This window comes from Lampetra planeri, chromosome 20, assembly GCF_965212315.1.
Source record: "Lampetra planeri chromosome 20, kcLamPlan1.2.h2, whole genome shotgun sequence".
NCBI lineage: Eukaryota > Metazoa > Chordata > Hyperoartia > Petromyzontiformes > Petromyzontidae > Lampetra > Lampetra planeri.
Genome location: NC_136126.1, coordinates 4,313,009 through 4,338,775, shown reverse-complemented (window position 1 = coordinate 4,338,775; position 25,767 = coordinate 4,313,009). Strand labels below are relative to the sequence as shown.

Below are 25,767 nucleotides of genomic sequence, written 5' to 3'. Positions count from 1 at the left end.
GCACGCCCACACCCACACGCCTGGCGTTTAAATACCCCGCCCGGCAGAGCCCGAGGCAAGCCCCAAAACTCTGAACGATTGAGTGGCCCTCACTCTGAAATCCTCGTATAGACACAGTGCCGTGCATGAAGCGTGGAGTTTTCTTCTTGTTGTTTTTTTCCCCCTCCTCTCGTTTAAATTAACGGTTACAGCAACAACGCAAAAGTTGGTTCGACAACTTGGAAGAACAGGCTAGAACAGACTGAAGTTGTGCAAACTATTAGCATTGTTTATTCTCAACGAACACCTGGTGGCGATCCACTAAGTTGAGAGCCATGTGCAACACGAAAGTCACAGCTCCTGCCAGCTACCTGGAGAGGTAAACATCTCTGCTGCCGAAGCAACTGCACCACGACACCGTGATACATTGCACCGCTGTTTGGACATTGACGCTTCAATACTTGCTAAGCGGTAATGAAACTCGACACATTCGTCACGTGGCCTTAATGAGAAGAAAAACATATGAGGCAACGTTTCGAGCAATGACCCTTCTTCATAGCACAGGTAGACGGTTGAGCCTAATGCGCTATGAAGAAGGACAGTTGTCTGAAACGTCGGCCATAATATAGCTTTTCTCATGCCACAGTGTTATGATACGCCACTTTGTTGAGCTGTTATTTGTGGCCAGGTGGCTTTTGAACAATAAGTTAATGCCTCGGTGGGCTTTGACTGGTAGGATGGGGATGGTTCAGTATTGTTTGTTTATGTTTGGGTGATTTGTTAACTTTTCTTGTACTTTGCCCTCCCGTCGCGCTTTTGCACTGTTTGTTGTTGTAACGTTCTAACCCGCCCCGACTGGACATCTGTGACAAAGAGCTTTATAGCTCATCGGATTCCTTCAGTGTAAATACAATATTTAGATTATGTAACGGTTGGCGAATGTTGATGAATGCTGTTTCTTAATTGTGTTTGTGCGCCACTTGCCAACGCAGCATAGCAAAGGTAGTTTCGTTAAGCGGCAAATAGCGTGTCACCAAATTGCATTGATGCGTTCGGGAAACTACTGTCCCGTGTGTTGATGATGTGTGTTGATGATGATGTTAAATACGTTGTTGGTGTTAAATTCAGGTGTGAGTCACCACTATATAGGGGGCGTAGTTGGTCAGAATTTGACCGAATACATTGGCACATCCAATAAATTGTAAGCTTTGTCAACGAGACGCTGACGTCGGGTGATGAATGGTTAAGTTCCCTATCGGCTATGGAAACCCCCTATGTTTTATGATCATGTACTGTAAAATAATTGTAAATAATAGTGTACCGAGAACGACAAAACACGTTTGTGCGTGACTTAAACGGTTATGTCGCTGTTATTGCAATTAATGTTCCGTAGCGAACTCAACAATTCAAAATGATTGATGATTGTGTTTCGATAATTCCTGGTAATCATACATTATTTGTATAAATGTATTTTCATTTGTAAATGCAACATTGTCAGCTTCATGTTAGCTGCTGAGCTAAAGGTGTTTTTTTATTATCAGAAAAAGATTGCACAGAAAAGCGACGCGTTACATTATCCGAGTTCAAATGCCATGTATAAGCAATACGTTAACACAATGGCCAAATGTCGATCTATTGAACATTCACCATTGCCCAAACGCGTGCAATGGGTTGCCTGTGCATTCATAATCACAACGGGCGTCGCTCTTGGACTGGAACAAAATGTCCTGTTTGCTGCTCTGCCTGGTTAAGCGCAATGAGAAAGCTGTCCCCTGTTAGTCTCAGCGTCACCACGGGGCCCTTGGACAGGGCAGAGAGAATGCAGCAAAGGGGGGGTTCGAATCCGGCTCACGGCCAACACCGGCGACGATTATCTGAACCGGTCCTGCGTCTCCCCTAGGTCGACTCAGCCTCAAATTAGTACCCGGTGCGGTGTGTTAACATCACCGCTGGGGAGACAAAGGCGGCCGGGCGTGGTGCTGGCAACGCCCTCGTGCGCCTTACGTCCCTTCCATAGGTGCCCCAACAGTCTGTGAAGGTTACACGGGGGTCTTTGTCTTTGTTCGCTGGGTGAAGGGAGCTGAGGTCGGTGGGGGTGGTCTTGAGGGTGGTCCAAAAAAAAGAGAGAGAGAGGGGGTGCAGAGCAAAGTGAGGTGGAGCAGAGGATGCAAGGTATGCTGGGTTAGTCACGTCGGCCACATGACCTCCCTCCGTGTGTTCCTGTGCCTGCTTTTCATTATCGCGGCTTGCGCAAGGAAGCTGCTGGGGAGGCAAGGGCGGGGTGGACGACGAACGTGTGCTGGGACTGGGCACCGTTTCGGCTGCGGCCGGTGGAGGGGGAGGAGGGATAACTCTGTGGGGGGGGGGGTGCGAGGTGAATTATGACCAGGAAACGTGCCAAGGAAAAGTTGAAACCTAGGTCAGAAATCATTTTCATGCCAATTCCCCAACAACAACCCAAAAAAAAGCAGACGTGAAACGGTGAAGTAATGGGAGATGAAAAACAGAAATAGAACTGTTAAAGTATTTCACAGCGGGCTCTCGTTATAAATCAAGCTCAATCACTGGAATGGAAGAACAGATGGTATATTTTTTTAAAAATATATCTTTTACAAAATATCCCCTGCAACTTTCTCCCGTCGTTTTTTCCTCCTCCATCACAACTGTAATTCACGAACTCGCTCAAAGCATTGGACCAGAGTCACTTTTCTCCGTCCTGCTCACTGGCCGCGGAACACGAACGCGGACGGGCGGTTTTTTGCGTGACAGCAGTGTCCCAGGCCCAGTTCAAGTCACCATCAGCGATGATTTAATAAGTGTTCGGTGTTATAACTCGGCACCCCTTTCATCCGCGAGTTGCTTCGATGCGCCCCACTGCCGGGGAACACGAACGCAGACGAGCGTTTGACGGGCAGTGTGCCAGGCCCAGTTCGGTCACCACCAACAATGATTCACGACTGTGATATTTAATTAGCGTCCCAAAATGAAAAATTAGCCAAAAGTGATTTCCTGCTCAAATGAGCATTCAGACGGTCGTCGACTCCTGTTTACAGCCATGAGTCACTGATAAAAAATCCACATGGTTATTGCGGAGGGTGGGAGCGGTTATATCTGCAGTGAACCCGTCGTTGACTTTCTCACAAAGTGGTACATATTTTATTGTCCCCAGAGGGATGATGGGCTGCCTCAATCCCCAACCAGGATTTGAACTCGCAATTCTTGGAATCGCCAACGCTGCCGTTGAGCCACCTGACCATGAGTTATTATTAACCAAGCGTCCTTTCATCTGAGATTGCCGCGTAATTAAATTAGTGCGGAGATGTACAAAGCCAAGGCTGCGTCTTTTGTCCCTTCCATTTCTCGCTCATCCTTGTTTTTACACAACACGAGTGATGCCCGCGTTTATCACGCTTTTCGTTTACGTCACGCGCTATAAAAAAAAAATTGTTGTTTTCAAATTTCTCTTCCATTTTTTGTTATTCCATTCGCGTGGCATCCATTGATCTCATCATCCCGTAAGGATTAGAATCTCAAGGTCCGTAGGCTTGGGTCACGTGCATGGCATTCGATGTGGTTTATTTTCACTTGCGTTTCAACTGTGGCCAATGTAAATAGTTTTAAATCACAGCGAACTAAATAGGATCGTTTGAATTTTCCTTTTTTTTTAATACATTAATTTAACTTTCACGTAAAATTAGAAATGCCACGTACTTTTCCATCTCCCAAGCCAATAGCTGCATTATTTCACGAGATTTTCAATCTCCACGTGCATCCAACATACCCTCATGTCTTTATTTCACTGCATTTCGTCCATGGGCCAGAGCAGATATTGATACCACCGAGGACAGCAGCGCATCTTTCGCAGTACCCATCTATTTTTCTGCCAACTTAATGATGCGTGAATGTTTTTGCAAGTGGGTGGAAACTGGAGCACCTGGAGATAGCGCGAGGGTGCAATGCTCTACCCCCTGTACAGATGTAAATAGACGGCGATTATTCCACACTTGCTGTGTCGCCTTCCCCTGGCGAGCCAGGGTATAGCGCCTCCTCAACGCCCATGGGAAGGGAGTTTCACAACATTCGTGCGATCCACCAAATTTATACTTTGAAGTGATCGAGACAAATAAAAATGTAAGTTTACACAAAAATAAAAACCAACTAGTTGCGTGTAGTTTTCCATAGTATTTTAGTTTATGATGTACACATGTCACAACAGGTACTCATTACAGTGAGAGCATATGGAACATGACTTCATACGTCCATAATAGCCATCTTGATCTCACATCTGTTGCCATTTCAATTGTAAAAAAAAAAATCAGAACAATAATTTTAACACGTGTAATATCCACGCCACCCCCCAGGACGAAAGGTGCTGTGTTCCACAGGTGGGTTGCTCTGCCAGTAGGCCTTGACTTTGCTGTGATGTCACGACGCCAGGGTACATCCGCGACGAAACCCACGGCAGCAGTGGATGAGAGACCCGCGACTGTCGTTGATGTTTCATTGACGTAACGCTCACGATGCTCTTGATCGTTTGCAGAGCCAAGGAGATGAAGAGTCGGCTGGGCTTTCTACGGAGAAAACCCGTGACCCAAAACGAAGCTGATCACAACGGCAAATCAACTGCAGAGTAAGCCGTGCTCTCACTTGCACTCGCACTTGCACTCCCGCTTAGACTCGCGCGCCTGTCCCGTCCGCCACGTTAACGCAACGACGTCGTTCAACCGCCTCCGTGTAGCCACTTTGAGCTCCAGGTCAAGCGTAGGGTGCAAGCGGCTTTGACAACGGCGAGGATGCAATTGCTCGGCAATATGTTCGAGACCGTTTCCATCAATCGGGTTTTTCGAACTGAGAGCGGTGTGCATCTATCTGTGCGTCCCTTAGCGCGTCCTACGAGAGCAATCGTCACTCCCAAGACTGTCAAACGTAAGTATGGCAGTCTCGAGAGTGTATCTGCAATGGGAGAGTCATTTGCAATGAGGGGGGGGGGGGCAAAATAAAACATTGTTCGTAATGCGCATTCATCCCACCGCGCTGTGAAACAGTTGACGTTCGTGTTTCCTGGGGTTATATTTGCTATTTTATTAATTGAAACCAGACACGTTATTTTTCTACTACCGTGCATATTCCATCCCTATCGTGCATCATGGTCCATCCTGCTATTGAAGCAAGGGTTACGATTTTTTATTTACCAAACATCAACTTCCTCTTTCCTGCCTTGCATGCTCCCATCGATTGCTATGACATCTTCAAATTTGATTCGTGTTGTTTGCGCAAGTCTGTTTCACGTCCTCACATCGCATAGTAATAATATACTGTATTTTAAACATTCCCCTTAGCATATAATCCTCCGGATCAACCCTATGCGATGAAATATCACGTGTCTGAAGGGGTGTCATCCGGAGGGGGGGGGGGTCGTGAAGCATGCCCCGTACTACACCTCACCATATAGAAATGCCTCGAAAGCCTACGTCGCCTTCAACATATTCACGCACGCCTCCCGTTGCTCACCACACCCCGCGGGGAAACGGCCACTTTGATTTGATTTGAACACGAAACGACACGAGGGAAAACGAGTCACGCTTCACTCTGTTGCTCATGTGCGGAGGATGACACACAGGGAATGTGATTATAAGAGCCTGGGGAAGGAAGGTGGGGAGGGGAGAAGGCCCCCCTCCCTTATTTAATTTAAGGCGAGCGACGCGAGGGGGTTATTTTGTAACGCAGCATCCCCCCCCCCCCCCCGATGTGGGACATCGTGGTCAATCGCGGTTAATCGTTGCACGCGCCCACGCGTGGAGAGAGAGAGAGAGCGAGAAAGGCTGTTAATAACCCCCATTGCCGTCGCAACGGACAGCATCAATTTATTTTTGGCGTTTCCATCGGACGTCAATGATCACAAGTGCGATCAGAAATAGCGTGCGCTTCAAGTAGACGCAGAGAATACGGTGATTTCATTTTTTTTGTTTGCCCCTGCTGTGTAACACAAAATAAAAGCCCGTGGTAACTCGCGTGCGCGCGTGCGCAGGCACGCACACGTCCGGACGATTCCACACAGCCTGCTTGCTATTGTCAAGAACGTGTGTCTTAGCTTTGCTCTCCCGAGTAGGCGCAGAATTGTTTTTTGGGGGCTCGCGCAGGGGCCGTAGGGTTAACCGCGTTCCGCCCGCCCTGCGTGGACATTCAATTGTCGAGGAGGGATTGCCCTGCCGCTTGCGATCCGTTTCGCAGAACAACGGTGCATTGGGCCACCTGTTGAAATTGCGTGCGCCGCCAATTGACGCTGTCGCTTGTTTTTTTTTAAAAGCCACGTTAGCTCAGCTTTGCGGTATTTTTTATGTACATATATATATACATCTTCACGTGTGCACATGTTTACAGATTGCTTTGGTTTTACCTTGAGTCAATTGTAAATACATTGCCGATTTTAATGTATCGCACGCACACCGCAAATTATATTCTATTTCGGATTTAAATAGCGCCCTTTCCAGCGCGCTTTAAAAAGCGATGCTTTCAAATGGAAACGGAACCGTGGAATCGGTAAAATATTCAATGGAATCGGTAAAATTTTCAATAAAAGTCGGCGTCAAGTCCGATTTGGTGGGCAATATTAACGTGGCTTTTATAAGTCCTGCACCAGGAGAAAATGCTATTGCCATGGAGATCACAGTTGCCATGGATATGGCTATTAACCCCTCTGGACAGGTGTGACCAGAGCATTGCCGCTTGACTCACTTTCCCAGTGTCGGTGCAGCCACATCGCCCCACTTCAACCCAGCTTATTGCAATTATGAGATGCCTTTCAAAATCGGGCCACGGTTAAAGTTGTCCGTAAAAATGTCCCTCTCTCATTCCACAAACACAACAAGAGATCAACGTAGGGCATCGTGTAAAGACAAATTAAGAAATTATATTTCAGATTCTTCCCGAACAGTATTCCCCATATCTGGACATTCACATACAGGATTTAACGGACACAAAATGCAGTATATATATGCAGTCGTTCGCTCCGCACATTTATCTATTTGTTTACTTGATCGTCGCTTCGATCTGTTACTACAGAGGGCTTGACTGCAAATCGCACCACGATGGTGACGTCTTTGCGAGCTGCAATTGGCCGCGATTGCAATTGAGAGTCGCCTAGCCGACGGGAGGGGAGGAAGGGCAGCGATACACCATTGTAACCTCATTTGCCAGTAAAAAATATGATAATTGGTTTTTTACCCTTTTATCTGGCAACAAAACTGACACCTTTTTTAGAAGGAGTCATGTTTGCATAGACCACAATACCTGCAGTCATAATGCAAACAAAAAACATAACTCTGATAATGTATGCACTGTCCTTGAAGTTGATTGGTCCACACCCGAGACAGCTTTCCTTAGAGCCTAGTCTCACATGGGTTGGACCAGATGACGCCAAAAGGCGCCTTCAAGGACAGTGCATACATTATCAGAGTTATGTTTTTTGTTTGCATTTTGACTGCAGGTATTGTGGTCTATGCAAACATAACTCCTTGTAAATAAAGGTGTCAGTTTTGTTGCCAGATAGAAGGGTAAAAAAACAATTATCAGGGCAGCGATAGTTTGAAAAGCGGCGATCAGCCGATATCGCGGGATGACGACGTCGGGTTTTTTTTCTGCGTGCGCGTATATTTTCGCGAACGGTGCACGTGTCCGCGCACTCCATATTATACATTTTTTTGCGCGTGCGTCTGTCGAGGGGACGGCTCCATTCTCCGCCGACTCCCCGTCAGCTGCCGCTCGCATGCAGAAGGGCTGAAATGATTAGACCCGGCATTCAGACAATCGGTGTAGCGGGGTGAGAGAGAGAGTGAGAGAAAGCGGGAGAGGGGCGATAGAGAGAGAGAGGGAGAGAGCGTAACGCCGAGCGGCGAATGTGGACAGCGGTGTCCGCGGGAGTGGTTGCGTGTCGCCGCGCTCGATGGCTCGCCTTCATCTGAGTGCCGTGTGCCTACTCGCTCACGCGCCTTCCTCCTCTCCACCTCGTCCCGTGCACAGGCCCAGCCAGGACGAGGCGCATGCTTGGGCCGAGTCGTTGGACAAACTCCTCGTGCACAAATGTAAGTTGGCGGGCGAGGGTTTCACCGACGTCCGCTCTCACACTTGGTCGAGAACGGTGGGGGATTCGAATAAGTTACGAAGTTCGCGCCACACTCGGAATGTTCGAGCGCATTGTAATCTTATGATGGAAAGAGGAATTTAAGGAACTTTCGCGGGTGAATGACGCGGTTGCAACTGTTACGAAGAGCAAATGGGATTGGGCAGGACACGCCGTGCATGGATATTAGGAACGATGGCCGATGGTCAAGACAAGGGATGGAGTGGCAGCTAAGGAATGGATCGCATCAGGGAGGGCGTCGGCTAACGACTAGCACGGTTGGCTGCGTTCGGTGCGAAAGAAGTTCAACGGACATACGTACAGATATCTGAGGGGTGCCTTGGTTGAGCAGGGGATTGACCATGGCTGCTGCTGATGACGATTGTTATAGTGTACTTGTTCAAGAGTTTAACTCGCTTGGCGTTTTAGAGATAATCCGGCGTTTAACGAACGGATGCGATGAATTGAAAGACCGCACTTCATGTGGTCTTGTTCATTTGCAGATGGGCTGGCCGCATTCCAAGCATTTCTACGAACAGAGTTCAGCGAGGAAAACATTAACTTCTGGCTGGCCTGCGAGGACTACAAAAAAACAAAGTCTGCTTCCAAGCTCACCAGCAAGGCACGCAAGATCTTCTCCGAATACATCGCAATCCAGTCCCCCAACGAGGTGAACGAACAGAAACTCAAACCAGCACGAGGCACGATGTCCTCGCGACGCGGAATATTCTCGGCATGATTTTTCCCCTTCTTGTTTGAAGCTGAATGTGCATGCATACGACGGGGGCGGGATAAATAAGAAAATAAGTAATGAAATCTTGACGTTAAAGCTTTCATGACTGCAGGGATTCATATTCTTTGGGTCTTTTGGTAAAGCCACGTAGACATGGCTTGTACGTGGCTTTAAGAATAAGTAATGACATATTTTTTTGTACTTCTTAAGACTGAGTAGCGGATGTGAAGGTCGAGCGAGAAAGCCTTTGATCAGGCGCCATCTGCCCTGTGTAGAAAAACCTGTGGCCACACGGGGGGGCGGGGGGGTGACACCCACCCCACACCCACCCCTCCACCCCATCGTTAAGCAGCACCCACTTGTGTGGCGCGCATTGAAATTGTTGGGGGGGGGGGGTGCCTTTGTCAACGTTTCGTTCGAGAAAGACACCGAAAGAGACCCCCACCTTCAGACTCGTCGGCCCGATTTCAGATTTTACCCTCGGATTAAAAGTGTATAGGATTTTCGTGACCGTAACTGGTTACGCTCTGAATTGCATCACCGTAAAAATGTTCGATGTCAATAATAGAATTGTATATTTTTTTGACGTAAAGTTCCATCAATATAATATAAGAATTATTTCAATGTAAACGTTTTGTTCTATTTCAATTATTTAAGCAACATAATGTCGGGCGATGGTACTTTTGGGAGGAAAAGCACAGAAGTGACATCACATTTTTAAATCGATGCACAATGTAAAAATAACATGCAGTCAGATCGTCCAAAATTAAGTGGCTTAGGCCTGATTTTTTGAATTTCATATTGGTCCAAAGATTGGGAACATATCCCGAGTGCATATATATACACGACGGATGTGCTCCCGATTTTCTGTTTCATCCAAAAAATTCTAAACTCAGGAAATTCAACATTTCGGACAATCACATTTTCTATTTGTTTCGTATTGATCGTCATTATTGTTCGCACGAAAATCTGAAAATCCCCCCACAATGGCAAATTGTCCTTAAAACTTCAAAATCAGGTCTATTTTTCTGGTTTTAATCAAAAAAACTCATCGCTAATCTATAAACAACACCTCCGATTTTAAGCACGGTTGGCTACGTACGCTGCGAAAGAAGTTCAACATACACACAGATGAAAGCAGCTGCACGATCCATCCAGTTGTTTACAGCGGGAGACCCGGGGGAGAGCGTGAGGCTCGTTTGACATTTAAAGGAACGAGAGTAATAACGACGATTGAAACGTTCTGTGCCGTCACCGCAGGTGAACCTGGACTCGTGCACGCGAGAGCTGACGGCCGCCAACCTCGTCAAGCCCACGGCGGACGCGTTCGACGTGGCCCAGAAGCGAATCTTTGGACTCATGGAGAAGGACTCTTACCCTCGCTTCCTCCGCTCGCAGCTCTATCTGGATCTGACTAAATGAGGCACACGTCACAGCCTGAGCATATACTTTTTTTATGTACAGCAACAATAAGAATGAGAATCGAAACGGCGGTAGATTTTACCGGAAGCTAAATTTTAAACCGATTCTCCGCTATAGCGACGGCAGACGATCGCTGCGTTTCGGTTTTATCCGAAGGCTGCGAGAGAAACAGGTTGCGACGCAATTTTGAGCGGTTAGAAGGTGGTGGGCAGGGTGATATATTTGAGTGAAATTAAGCAGGGAAGCATTTAACCTATACCCTGCTATTTCTCCTATTCATTTCCGATCCCACCCCGTTCCGTAGACTGTGCCGGTTACCAGTCGCCGTCTGTGGTCAGTGCCTCACTTTTTTGCGCACTTCACTGGCCTGCAGTCGTAATTTTATTGACAAAAGCCACAACTTTTGTCGGACAATCGATGGCACGGCACTTCACACGATTCCTTTTCTCAGGAAGAAAGAACGAACGAATGAACGTCTTTAACGGTGGAACTGCGCAGAAGCGAAGTGTTCTTACATGGGACGACAGTGCAGGATTCCTTTTTAAAGTTTTTTTTATTTTTTAAACGTCATTTCGTATTGCGTTTGTACTTCAAGCATCGTTCTTAGATCAGAAGATTGATGTTCGATGCATTTTCATGAGCTAATTCTATTTTGGTTCAACACGTAGGCTTTCGCGACCAATATTATTCATAATAGTGTTTTTGGGTTAGATCGCGTAAGTAAATCCACAAAATTAACAATTTGAAAAATGTTGTGGATTCATCCTCCAACACACGGGTGGGCTAAAGTAGTAACTAATTGGCGCGTTGTTCACGTGACAAACCTTACTGGCTGTGTCGGGTGGTGGAGGGCTACGACACATTTATACTTACGCAATCTAACCCAAAAAACTTTATTACGAATAGTTTTATTTTATTTTCACTTCCTTTCTATGTTACGTCAACGGTATGCTTGTTACGCATTTAAGCTGAAGCAAAGTGCCGATTCATGCTTTTGAAACAACCAGCGGGTTCCCACCAAACCTGCAGCCCGCACAGGCCGTGGGGAGACGCGGCGTCGTGGAATCGTTGCGGACACTTTCCTCTTCCGTGAAAACACCTTGTTTTTTTTTTACTTACCGCACGGTGGTCCACGAAAAAAAAACTTATGAGGGTTGATAGCGGGACCCTGCAGGCCCGGAAAGGTTGGTAACGATTGCATCGAAACGATGTATCCTGCGATAAGGGGATGACGTATGCGCGAGTGTTCGTCTTGGCTGAGGACAGAAGCAGTCTGGAACTGTTTTGTATTTATTACGGTGCGTGATGGATGTGTTCGTCTTTGTGGTACTATGAGTTTTGAGGACAAAAAAAATGCGTCGCTTCTCTGTTGATGTGAACGTGCACATTTTCTATTTTTACGTGGAGGCTTTCGAATCCCTGCCGTTAACGATGACGAAAAATCGGTCGCTTGTGTGCAATTTCAATTTGAAAGTAGAACAACAACGTAGATCGATGAAGTTTAAATGCTCAATCTTAAAGCATATTTTCACGGTTGTATTATAACTTCGGCAAAGAGGCAAATGCTTTATAATAAGAACCATATATGTACAGTAAGTGCAATATAATAAAGAAGTAACTTTTTTTTTTACATTGACGGTAACTTTTGAATTTGTGTTTTATTTCTTTCCCTTTACAAGAATTTTGGAAAGTTATATTTGAAATGGGGAAAAAAATGTGTACATCCGTAATAAGCTCTTGACAATGTCAATATTGTACTGAAAACAATCTTAGAATGTTTTCCTTAAAGGTGGGTATAAATGAATGTCCTGAAATTCTTTATCGGGCACTTTGAGTACCTGTGTGGAAAGGTGCTTTATAAATGTAATTTATCGTCACACCTAAACCACACAACAATCGAGGCAATTGTTTATCAATTTCCTTGCCATAAATTTCATCTAAAAAATCAACCGTAAAAACAGTAACAGCCAGAATTTGTTTGAATATTTAGACGCCCGAGTACATGTGTGCATTCGTGTATGACATTATTTTCGTGGGCATACACCACAGTAATTGTTTATTTAGCCGTTAACAACTGGGCTTGAGGGTGACCTCCCCAAGCACAGTAGTAGTTCTGTAGAATGTTGTAGCGACGTAGCTTTTTGATCTGGTACGCAGCTGTCTGGGGCTGAGTTCTACATCGACTTACATTGTGTGGGCGGGGGGGGGGGGGCAGGGGAGGGATGGGTGGTAGGGGTTAGGGGGGGGGCACTAAATATTCCATGAGAAATTAAGGATCGAGCAAAGGATTTGCTAATTCTCCAAATACAGGTGTGACTCGTGAAGAGCAAATGCTAAGAAATAATTTGATTTGGTTTCTAAAGGGGTCCTCTTGGGGAATTAATTGGAAAATTCCAAAGTCAGACTCACTATCTGTGCTGGCTGCAGAGTTGTCTTGACATTTTCTCAACTTTTTTTTCATTTTGTATGTATTTTGAAGTTCTTTCGCACCGTACGTAGCCAACCGTGCTAATTGGAGGTGCGAATTTAACTGATGTCCTTGAATTTACCATCAGTGTTAATATTTTACCGTGTCTTTTTTTTCTTCTTCCCATATCAACTTGTTTGACGTACACGGCGTGTGTTGTGTAAATAATTGGCACAATTCTCTCTCTGTGCACATGCTAGTCATGGCCCATGTAAGGTTGTGAAGCCACTGTGTTTCTGGTGACAATCGCATCTATGTCCGCTTACTTTTCAAGCAAGAATAAACTTTTAAACAAATACTTTGAAGTGTTTCCATTCGCACTTTTATTTGTTCCGAACCACATGTCCAAGTACGGCATAAAATTGAGACGATGTAAGTTCAATGACCTAATATCCAGAGGTGTGGACTCGAGTCATGTGACTTGGACTCGAGTCAGACTCGAGTCATGAATTTGATGACTTGCGACTCGACTTGGACTTGCATAACAATGACTTTGTCCCACCTATGAGATGTGGACTCGAGTCATGTGACTTGGACTCGAGTCAGACTCGAGTCATGAATTTGATGACTTGCGACTCGACTTGGACTTGCATAACAATGACTTTGTCCCACCTCTGCTAATATCCTCTGGGTCTTTCGGTAAAGTCACGTAGATAGAAAAATAAGAATAAAAAATCACGACGTTTCGATCGCAACACAAGCAATCGTCTTCAGGTGAAGAACAAAAAAAATGCAGCAGGCGAAAAAATACAGCAGACAGTAGGCGAACTTCTGAGGCATGAGAAATATATATACATTTTTTTTTCACCTGAAGACGATTGCTTGAGTTGCGATCGAAACGTCGGGATTTAAAAAAAAATATTTTTCCATCTACGTGACTCTACCGAAAGACCCAAAGACTATGAATTCCTGCGGTTACGAAAGCTTTAAGTCAAGATTTAATGAAATTGGATTGTGCAGGACACGTCACGACCAATAAGGGATTATGACCGAACGGCAAGAATTGTGACAGGAATGGCTCAGGAATGGAACGCCACGAAGAGGAGATGGAGCAACGAAATCGGCTCGTGTGCAGGTGCCAGACGCGCTGTTCAATCTCAGAACCGCGAGTGATGGGCGACGACTCATGAGCGTAGGCCTTCACTCAGCAGTCGATAGATCATAGCTGACGATGATGACTTCAAAAGTGTGCTTGGAGTAAAATAAAAATATTTACCCGGAATGCTCTACGTTTATCAAGGTTTATCAACTAAAAAGTTATAAATAATCAAGTCCATTGTCTCTAGCCGAGAACAAGATGTGCACACCTCTGTATTGACACAAGCGGCTCTGCTAAAGAATTGCAAATGCGCATTTCCACTCAGGATAAATTATCCGAATCCATCATAACATTTTACATCCCCTTTTGTGCCTCGGAACAAATGTGTGCGGGTTTTTAGCTCTCGCCTGTGCACTTAAAGATCTGCCCGTGGCCAATTCTCGTTTGAAGGCATTATGTGGGGCGTGGGGATGTGGGTGGGTGGGGTTATTTTCCTCGTTTCGCTTGGCTGTATGACAATCCTCGTTATTGACTTCACGAACGTCCAATCATCAATCTCGGGGTCAACATTTTCCAAAGAAACGTTTCTTCGGGCCACCGATGCCGTTTGCTAAACGACAATTCAACGAAAGCTAAATGAGCACAACACGTTTCACAGGTTAGTAGTAGGACGTTCCCGTGACGGGTTTCGGGGTGCGCGTTCAATGTAAGCCGCCTCGCTTGCAATGCTCTCTGTCGCTCGCCTGCTTAGCATTCGCCTCCATTCAATCTCGCCACTCGGAGAGACGCCGAGGAGAAGAAGGCACCAAGAGCCTCTCCCGGCACATTACGGCTCAACTCAATTGTTACCATGGCCACAGCGTTGAGGATACACCAAGTCCCAGCCTTTGGTCACCAGGCAACGGGTAATCGGATTTACATGATGCGGGTTTTATGCCCCCCCCCTCCCCAAAACCCCCCTCTTTTGTAATTGCAATCGTAGGTGCACAGTTGAGAGAGAACACGTACAGGTGTTTTATTTATTTTTATTTCTACATTCGAGCATGGGGAAATATATTTTTACGTGATTTAGTGTTTTATATATATACAGAATTTAGGTTGTATGATCCACCTTAAAATTGCAATTTGTAGCTACACATTTGAGAGATACCACATGCAGGTATTATTTTTTACTTCTATATTTGAGCATGGGAACATATTTCTATACGATTTAGTTTTTTTGTTATTGAGGTATATGTTGTATTTTCGATGACGAGAAGTCCAGGCGAGAGCTGAACCCAGGATGGTTTGTGGGCCACCTGGGTATTGACTTGCATTGCAATGGGAGTTGCCATCTAGGTGACGGTAGAAGAGCAATGCATGGAATTAGGCAGAGTAGACACCAACCAGGGAGAGGTTGAAAAACAAAAGAAAGGAAAGGCAAAGAGTGATGGTCAGACGGGACGAGATAATGTGGGTCAATGTGTCTGATTTAGTTTTAGAAAAACATGTGTTTGGTTTAGCATAGTAACTTGGAGAGGAGTCTTTACCGAGCAGTGGATAGATCATGGCTGATGATTAAATACACTACGTAGACCGTATGTGAGTGTCTCCCTATGCATGTCTGTTTGTGTGTAAGTATGCATGCGAACAGTATTCACTGCGCTTTTAACCGCACTTGCGAAAATTATTCAATAATTGTGCAATTATCCTGAAGAGAGATGCTTTGATTCGGTTAAGAAGGCTTGCTGGGATGACAACATTTAAAATTGAAACACTTCTCAGAGTTGGAGTCAATTGAGATGGAGACAAAATTGCAATTCTCACGCCATATCTAAAAAAATCAAACCCATCACATTTATTGGAATTAAAATGTAACGAAACAAGTGGCAAACTGATCGTGCCTCACTCATACAAGAGATGCAATGGGGTTTTTTTTAATTCAAGGGACAATATTCGATGGCGATTCGGTCACAGATCACTCTCGCACGACGACAAGAGTTTATTCCTAGCTACTGATGCCAGCGTGACGCGTGCAACAAAGTCGTCTTCTCAGATGCCTCCTTTCGCGAACGCACGCATGAGATAATTTTGCACGCACGCATTCACTTCTCTCTCGCCGCTAGCTTAGTCAGTTCTGTCGCGCGGGTGGTGGTGGGAGTGATTGCTAGCCGTCACAATTGCTCCAGCATTACCAAATTGAACTCTTTGAGAAACCGGGACAAACAATGAACTTTTGACGGAGCCCAAGGCTGATTCACCGCCGTCAAAACAATAAGCGGGCAGTCTCTCCACAGTCGTCACCAGGTGACCTCATATCCCAACGGGTCCCCTTTTTGTCTTCTTTTTTCCATTTGAATGGGTGACACGACGTGTCCAAAGCAGGCCACGTGCAGTCATTGTTCATTTTGTGTCTCCAAGCCGGGGGGCAGCGTGACATTGATACATCACCTTGTGGGCACTCTAACACTTGTTTTGGGGTTTTTTTTTCCAGCAGTCGTGTTGTGCGGGCTCTCCGACGGTGTCTGTTTGTCGGGCTGTTCGTAGCGTTTCGCTCCACGCGCTGGCAGCACTGAACTCAAACACACATTTTCTGAGCAGATGCGGTCACATTGTGACGGGCTAATGCGCGTACCACGTTGTTTTGGCATGACGAATGTGGACATTTTTAGCTTTTTTAAAGTTGAAAATAGTCCAAAGTCTTGTGGAAACGTTAAAGCTATTTGAGCCGTGGAAACTAATACTCGGTTCCAAGTAAGGTCAATGTTTGTCATAATTCAAGATCTGGATTAAATGTAGTTTTTACAATGGCCAGACAAAAAATGCATTCCTTAAATTCACACGCGCTGTTTTTAATTGCCGGCTTATGTTGGCCTGAATATTATTAAAGTATTTTTTTTTACATTTCGTGTGCGTGCACGATACATATTTGGTTACAATGTTGCTGACATTATTTATTAGTTTGGGTCGGTATCACAACAAACGCGTTTGTATAATCTTACGCCAAAACGACCACCGGTAGGACCACCTCATTCGGCAATGTTTTCGCTGCAAAATAAATGCCTTTGACAAAAAAAAAGAATTTGCACCGGACCATTACGTTACACACACACACAAAAAAGAACCGAGGTCTAAAGATAAGCAAACCCGGCACGCAGAGTCCGTTTAAGTTCGCAACGCGGCCAGGCAGTTGGTGGAGCCATTGTTGGCTTCGAGCCCCTGGTACGAGGATTGAAATGGGATCCCCTCCCCTCTTTCTCCCCCCGCCTTCCTCCTTTCCTTGGTAGCCCCCCCCCCACTACCACCACCACCACCTCCGGATCGTGGGCCTCAATGCAGGTGGCATTGCCTGCACACTCAACAGCGACGCCGCTGTGAACGTCTACGAGTGGAAGTCTATGGGTCTCTGTGCAAGTCCGGTGGCAATGGCGTGGTTGGCATGAGCCCCTGGCGCAATTAAAATCTCGCCACCAGGAATCCACGGTGGCGAGATGTTAACAACCTCGCCTGATATACAAGAGGTCGTGAAATCATCGACCCTGACGCCTGATGTATATTTGGAGTTTTCATGTTCACTCTCCCCGTGGTCACGTGGATTTTTCTCTGGGCCCGCCGGATTTTCCCTCCCCATTTAGAAACATGCGTTTAGAGTGCTTGGCTGCTATGAATTTCCAGATAAACCACTTCGTTGAACTATCATTTGTGGCCAGGTCGCTTCTGAAAAAGAGCTACATAGCTCGGTGGGTCCTACTTGGTCCCACTTCTGAGCATTAATCTCTCAGCTTTTGTTGTTGTTGATGCGGCACTTTAACAAATTTCACTGCAAAGGAATTAAACAATTGTATGGCAAAGCAACAACATAAAATGTTTTTGCAAGCGTGTGCGCGCTTGTGCTTTGTGTCAACAATGCGCACACATGCTTGGGCCAAACAGGAGAAGTGTAGCCCTCCGCTTGTTGTTCGACATGACTGTCCGACGTTTCTCTTCACGTGCTGGGACCTTCCTCAGGAACCGAAGTGAGAGTCTCACCGTGGTCTCTCTCAATGATTATAAAGCGTTGCCGTCTGCTGATGCTCGTGCCCGATGCAGACCGGCCGATGTCGTTTTACAAAGTGCTTGCCACAGATGAACCGCATTGCCCCGTTGATCTCGTCAATGAGAGCCACAAAGCATCATCACGCCAACTCCGGCAATCCTCGCAGCAGCAGCAGCAGCAGCAGCGGCAGCTTGTTAATGTTGGCAGCTTTATTTATTTGCATGTGACGACGGCTTAAATACGAAATTCCCTCTCAGCTAGCATCATTTTACAATAAGCCCCATTTAGCCCCCAGATCACGTCTGGCGAACTAAAAACAAAATCCCAACGACACGTGACCGAATGTTTCACCGTGAACACCGGTAAGCAGCAAAGCCAGAAGCAATAAACACAGCAATCGTGAAGGCGTTGCTCACCTTCACTGCCAGACCGGAGTTGGTGGTGCTAATTCTTCATTCGCATGCCAAGGACCAGTAAGTGAACACTGCCGATTTACCACGAAGTGGCACCTATTTCATCGATCCTGAAGAGATGACGGGCTATGTTGGCCGCAGACAAAAATGCACATGTTTAATTAGTGTACAATTATCGTGGATGATAGTGAATTTGTATCATGAACATTTAATTTGTGTGCATTAATATTGTCTGTAATTAGTGTACAGTTAGCACGTTTAAAAAAATTATTTAGCATCTAAGAGTATCATTAGAATGCATTTCCATCATTTCCACATACTAAATGATTTAACTAGCATGTACTTAGCACACATCAGTGCGATTTGCTTTTGTTAGTCTACAATGACTGTACTATAGTTTTGTATGTCTGTGTAATAAGCATGCCACTCATGTCAATATGTGAGTGTATAATATGGGGAGCGGTAGTGTAGCAGTTACTGCGCTGCACTATGAACCTGGCGACCCGGGGTTCGATTCCCGCTCACAGCAAACTTCATCGGCGATGAATGTTTCAACTTGTTCCGTGACGATTATCTGAACCGGTCCTGGGCCTCCCCTAGGTCGACTGGGCCTCGCTTAGGTCGACTCAGCCTCAAATGAGTACCTAAACATCGCCGTGTCGGCCTTTATAGGTGCTCGCTAAAAGCACTTGCCCCATACAGTCTGTTAAGGCTATACGGGGGAGCTTTGTCTTTGTCTTGTATAATAACCCCCTACCTCCTCGGTGGTGCCGGACGGTAACGCTGCGGTGGATGTGAGCAATGCCATGGAGGGAAGGCCCATTCCAAAATCGGCTCTACCCCTTCATGGCGCTTGCAGCCACCACAGCGGCCAAACGGGGTGCTCTGGACGGGTGCGAGGGGCTGGTAACCTCTCCACCTTCAATTAAACTACCACTAAACCACGTGGAAAATATAGAACGAAGCTTGTGCCAGAGGTCCCCGGGGGGACAGGCGTCTATGACGTCTCTTGGCCAAACTGATTCCTTACCCTCGGGGTTCCTCCAGAAACAGCAAAAAAACCACTGCTGGTGGCCACGTGGAATTTTCGAATGCTCGCTGCGAAGGGGAGGCTGCCACTTCTCTGTTGTTAGCTGGACCGGTACCGCCTGAATCTCTGCGGTATTCAGGAGATCCGGTGGACTGGCTCTGGATCCTGCCACTACGAGGGGTGGAGAGTCCTCGACTCGGGGCAGGAGACTGCCAAACAACAAGGAGTAGCTCTTCTTCTGAAAAGAAGAATGAAGGGGGTGTGGAACTATGGCGGTGAGGTGTAGGAAGCTGTAAGCCCCAGGCTACTGTGGGCTCGCCTTCCCATCAACCAGAGGAGTGGTAGTGGTGGTTACTTATGCTCGCACCGAAGATGAGCATCAGTGCAGGAATACAGGCAAGGCCAATGAGTCAGATGCCTTCTATGACCTCCTGTCACAGGTGCTAGCTAAAGTGGCCCCTCGGGATCGAGTCATCCTGTTGGGTGACATACTGTTGGGTGGGTCATGATACTGGCACTTAGTCTGGAGTGATTGGAAGGCATGGACCAGATCAGCTCAATAGCGGTAGGAGGCTGCTAGACTTGTGTGCAGCCCATGGGCTTCTAATTACACACATGTTGTTCCAGCATCGGTGCATCCACACAACATCATGGATGGATGCTGGGTACAAGCAAGAACATCTGCTCGACTATATAGTGACGGAACAGCGGATGCAGGCCCATGTCCTTGATACCGGACCTACCGTGGAGCTGATCTGCCCACTGACCATCGGCTTGTCATCTGTAAGATGCACCTGCCATTCTTGCACTCCGGTGGCGGGTGTACATCCAGGACTCCACAGTGGCCTGGTTTCATCTAGCTGATGAAAGTTGCAAGCGAGACTTTCATCATTGCTTGCAACTGGAGTTGGCATCGTCCCCCCTTCTCCTGATGTCGAGGGGAAATGGGCGAGGTTAAGGACTGTGGCTCATGCAGCTGCAATGTCTGCTTTGGGTACACGGTCCAAACCTCCCCAGAGACCCTGGCTGACAGAGGAGGTGTTCCGGCTGGTTGAGAAAAAGTGACAGACCCACTCCCACCGTCTACAGAATCCCACATCAGAGAATGAGGAGGCTTACCGTTGCCTTCGCTCGGAGGTTCAGAGAGCCGTGCAGCACTGCAAGGATAGGTGGTAGTCGTGGTTTGCGGAGGAGATAGAGTTTGCCTCAGTATCCCGCGATCACAAATCACTCTTTAACTTCAATAAAGTAACTTGCAGCGCCACACCTATCACCACCATTAGGGGAAAGAAAGGTGATCCGATCTCCAACCCCCAGGAACAGGTTTTCAGATTTGCTGAGCATTTATGTGAGGTCTTGGGGGAGGGGAAATTCATAATCCTTGAAAACATCATGAGTTAAAGTGGGGATGACTCTGCTGAGGCTGCAGTGTCTCAAATATAGGAAGAAGAAGTCACCCCCTGTGAGTGGCTGACTGAGGTGCCATCTGTTGAGGAAGTATTGAAGGCGTTTGTGTGCAGACTGCCCTATATGACATCATAACAACAATCTGGACCACTGGAGGGGTTCCGCAGGATTGGAAGGATGCCCTGATGGTCCCCCTTCTAGATATTGGGTGGTGGGGGTGGGGGGATGACTTGAATGTTACCGGCAGCAGTAGTGATAGCTTTATGTAGAATGGAAAGATTTCCGTGGGATTGCAGGTAAATCCGCGTGACATTACACGACAATCCCAACGGTAAAAAAAACACGTTCAGCCGTGAATAGGAAGGGGCAAGCTGCTGTGTTGACAGACTCGATGTACCCTATCCTCCAGGAGACGTTTGTCAACGGTCTGTATCCTCTGGGGACCCGTGATTTCTGGCCATAAATCCACATTGTAATGAAAGATGGAGCCCTGATATATATTTTAAAAGGTTATTTGTGGTGGGGAGGGGCGGTTGGGGGAAAAGACATAGCAGGAACAAACTTTAATTGTAATTATCCGACCATCCTTGACCACGCTGGGAAGTGCGGTTTACACAGACGAGGAAGCATAGAAGTGCAGTACAGCAATATATTTTTTTGCACTGCCCACTGCTGCGAACCGTGTAACCCAGGTAGCAGTCGACAGCACCTGTGTGGTCCGCATCCCAGCGATAGATTCCACGGTGTGATAAGAACGGGTGAATTCCAGGCGTTTTATGCAGGTAGAACGGGTAATTATGGTAAATCGCTACACCGAATACACCGTAAATTATTATCAATCTTATCAGGTTTGAGACCTTGCATACCTTCGGCGAGATCCGACGCATTCCAAGTGATTTGGTCTCAGGCACGGGTAGAGTGCGGCATGTACAAACCATAAAACTTTGGTTTTATGCACGAAGGTGGAAAGAGTATCTGATTTATAGGCAAGTTCCTGGTGGCGCACGTGTTGATTTGAGGTCAGCATGCACGCATGCACACCTGGGACCTCATCCTGAGCCAACATTTTGTTTTAATGACCAAACGTGCAGGAACACGGCGATCGTACGCACAGGGCACATACAAATATATCATTTGTGTTTTCTTTTTTTTTACATGCAGATGCTGGATTCACAAAAGCACAAACTCTCACGCGGCGCGTGAAAGAATAATGCTGCCCCCTCTGGAATATAAATGCGTTCTCCGGTAAGGTGCAGCGGCATAGCCATCGGGCCATGGCCCCCTGCTAACCACGCTACGACACTTGTGAAGTGAGAAAATACAAAGATGGCCCAAGATCGGGATGTATTGGTTTAGCCATGTTTGTTTGTTGTAGTACAGAGTTAGACTGATGGCCTTAATCTAAGTTGTCTTATGGTTGTTGTTGTTGTTGTTTGACTTGCATCCCACTGGGATTTTTGCACACAGCGTTGGTGTACGGTGTTTTTTTCTGCAATATTTAGCTGTCTTTTCTTGGATTATCTGTTTGCACTTAATCACATATTCACTTTAAGATGTTTTTTGTTCATGTTTTTTGTTTTTTGTTTGTTGCGGTTGTACCCGATTCAAGAGCCGAATGGCTCACAGGGCTACACCTAATAAATGAACTTGAACTTGAGTGCTGTCAGCGAGGACCTATTCAGGCGGTTATGGAGCATGAGGAGGTTGTGTGATCAATACCACATGTGGCCACCATAGACGACACCGCACCAGGTAAACGTGTAAAGGCTGAGTCAACCTTAGAGGACACCACTTGCCACTGATGTTGGCTGGAAGCCAGTGATCGAAATAGCGTTGTTAAAACGTCTGCACTGCCGCTTGCGTTTCCGTCTCAATGCCGTAAAATTCGATCTCGTGTTGCTGTCATTTTATTCGTGACCCAGTTGTGAAATGCATTCATCAAGGAGCATAACGCGCCACGCCAACTGCGCTCATCCTCGCAGTAGCGGCGGCGTTTGGCTAGCCATCGAACAAAGGCGGTCACTGCACGCATTCAGATGAGCTTATGTGGCCGTCTGGAACGCTCTTCTCTCCGATATTAGGAAGCCACTGGGGCTATGCACTTTTAAATCTGGATTGAAAACGAATTTCTTCAGAACTGCTTTTTGTGTTTAGCTTGTTGTCCTTTCCCCGCATCTCCGATTAGCACGGTTGGCTACGTATGGTGCGAAAGAAGTTCAACGTGCATATATACAATGTTACATTTTCATTCCTCATCACGAAAATGCCCCAAAGCTCTGCTCCCAGGTGTTCTGCACATAGTCAAATCTTCACGGAAGCGAGAGTGCCATGGTTCAATGGGCAGTTCATAAAAAAATAACTGACTTATTTGTGGCAATACAATATGAACAGAAATTAACAAAGCCGTGCATATTAAAATGCCCTACGTTAAAAAAAAGCAAACAAACCTGGTTTCTTGCTTAAAATGCAGGAAGACAGATTGTGGTCAGGAATGCACAATTGCTATTTTAAACCGAGGCAATTTATAGCTCCAAGTTTTTTTTTTGGGTGCATTTTTTTCCTTCTAGTAAAACCCTGCGTTAGAGCTTAGCGCGCGGTATGCTCTTCCAATGAACACAAGAATGACTGAATCTATCAAAGCTAAGGTTTACAATGTGCTCATGCCAAAAGTCTCGCGGGTTACTCTTCTTACGTCTAAGAGCGTTAAAGATTTTCGATGCTAAGCCACGGGAGGACATGTTCTTTCTCACTTCTTACCGCACCGTGAAGTGCTCTTGTGGCTAAACCTACGAAATGAACCTCCATGCTCATCAAATGCAATCAGAAGAGCTTGTTTTTTGACAAAAGACACTATTAGATGGCCCGGATATGATTTCTGCCCAGAAAATTGCTTTTAAGTTACAATGCATTTTGAACAAGCTTACACACGGCATTCATTTGGCAGCATAAAACGAAACCGTAATTAAACGTAATACTTGAAATTAAAAAAATGCCTATTCAGAAAATACGTATGCAGATAACACTATACATTGCATGCCACCATTTGTGCAGCAGCATAACACCAACAATGTGCCGTGTTGTTTCGAGTAGGAGTAGTGGCGGAGTGGTTTGCACCCACTGCTGTACGAGCGTGGCTACCCGAGTTCAATTCCCGGCCACAGATCGCATCCAAACGACACGTGCGTCAGTTCTGAATGCCCACTCCAGAAATACGCACTGAACGACGGTGGTGAAGTATGGTCAAACCATCCCCATGACCAACACGGGATGGCCGAGGCTTTCTTCCGGCAGTGAATTGTTAATGATTTTTTTTGTTTAAATATAACATGGTGTTTTTAATAGGATAAATATATATATAAATTCCGATCATTTGCTTTTGTGTGTTATATATATTAATATTTGTACATGGCATGACATGGTCCTCATAGCGTACGCTGGGAGGTATTTATGAGACTGCATCTGCCACGTGTGCAGTTCACGTATTCTCTGCTGGGTACTCGCCTCTTAACGTTTCGTGCCATTTACTCTGAGCGTCTGATCTTCTGAGGTCACATAATTCACAACATCTGTGTGTGAACTACCAAAAATGACTTCATCCTTACTGAATCTTAAGCTTTGAAAAAAAAAAGTCAAGCTCTCTGAAGGTATATCAAATATCAGTATAAAATGAAATTATGTTTGTCTCATGTGTATGACCTTTGCTCTGTTCTTCGTGTATAATTAGCATTCGTTTTCTTATAATAAAATTAAAAAAAATAAAGGTACAGCCCTGCAATGTCTTGCTTATGCCACTGCTGGTGTAAGGGCATCCACTCGAGGGAGCTTTAGAGATCCCCTTTACAGCAGCGGTCTTCATTGCAAAGCCCCGTGGGCCAGGTGGCCTTTAGTGCGGTCCCTGACGATACACAACACGTGACAACACCTCCATCATCATCATCATCATCGTGCTGCTGTCAAAACCCCCAATGGTTTCAAATGTGTGGCGGCCCTCACACTGGCGATGTCTTATCGGCGACAGTGGAGGACCCTCTGAAAATGTGTGAAGAACGCTGCTCCAGACAGGATGTTTTTGGCCTACACCTCTACGCTGGCCAAACCGCTCGGCACAGGTTGGAGTTAGTAATAGGGTTTAACCCTTTCAACTGGTACAAAAACTGACACCTTTATACAAGGCATCATGTTTGCAATAACCACAACACAAGCAGTCAAAATGCAAACGAAGTTGTTTCTTTTTGTTTGCATTTTGACTGCTTGTGTTGTGGTTATTGCAAACATGACGCCTTGTATAAAGGTGTCAGTTGTTGTACCAGTTGAAAGGGTAAAAACCTATCACTATATTTTGCCACTGGTAAAGGAGGTCTCAGTGTAAATGCTTACCCCGAGCTCTCAATACTCTGAGAGTGCGCTGTCTTTGAGTTGTGCGCCTTTTGGCGTCATCTGGTCCAACACCAATGGAGACTAGGCTCTAAGAAAAGCTGTCTCGGGTGTGGACCAATCAACTTCAAGGACAGTGCATATCATCATCAGAGTTGTTTCTTTTTGTTTGCATTTTGACTGCTTGTGTTGTGGTTATTGCAAACATGATGCCTTGTATAAAGGTGTCAGTTGTTGTACCAGTTGAAAGGGTAAAAACCTATTACTATATGTTGTCACTGGCAAAGGAGGTTTGAGCTACTCACAATTGGCTCCGCCACAATCGACCTGTAGATCGATCCACTGTCGTGCACCCATTCAGATCGCGGGGTGAGCAGAGGCAAATGAGTTGATGTAAACGTTGCCCCTGACTAAAAAACTTTCGTGACTGTAGGAATTAATATTCTTTGGTTCTTTCGATAAAGTCACGTAGATAGAAAATTGTAAAAAAAATACCCACGACGTTTCGATCGCAACACAAGCGGTCGTCCCCTTTGCCTGATGACGACCGCTTGTGTTGGGATCGAAACGTCGTTGGGTTTTTTAAATTTTATTTTTTATTTTCTATGTACGTGACTTTACCGAAAGAACCGGAATAATATGAACGTGCCCCATTGCTTCAGCTGCCACGCACCAGAAGATCCTCTGGATTGCAAGTCCAGCGTTCCACCCATCACACCATGGCAGTAGCAACCCTAGCAATAAAAAATATAATACACTTAAAAAACAT

General features: G+C 46.0%; 1 protein-coding gene across 1 annotated transcript; it reads left to right on the top strand.

Moving 5' to 3' along the window:
• The first annotated feature begins 68 nt into the window (after positions 1-68).
• LOC144724302 (regulator of G-protein signaling 4-like) lies at positions 69-11,892 on the top strand. Its single transcript, XM_078603309.1, has 5 exons — positions 69-358; positions 4,520-4,609; positions 7,999-8,060; positions 8,602-8,768; positions 10,092-11,892. The coding sequence occupies exons 1-5, from the start codon at positions 315-317 to the stop codon at positions 10,251-10,253; spliced, it is 525 nt and encodes a 174-aa protein (XP_078459435.1). The 5' UTR covers positions 69-314; the 3' UTR covers positions 10,254-11,892.
• Positions 11,893-25,767: the final 13,875 nt, after the last annotated feature.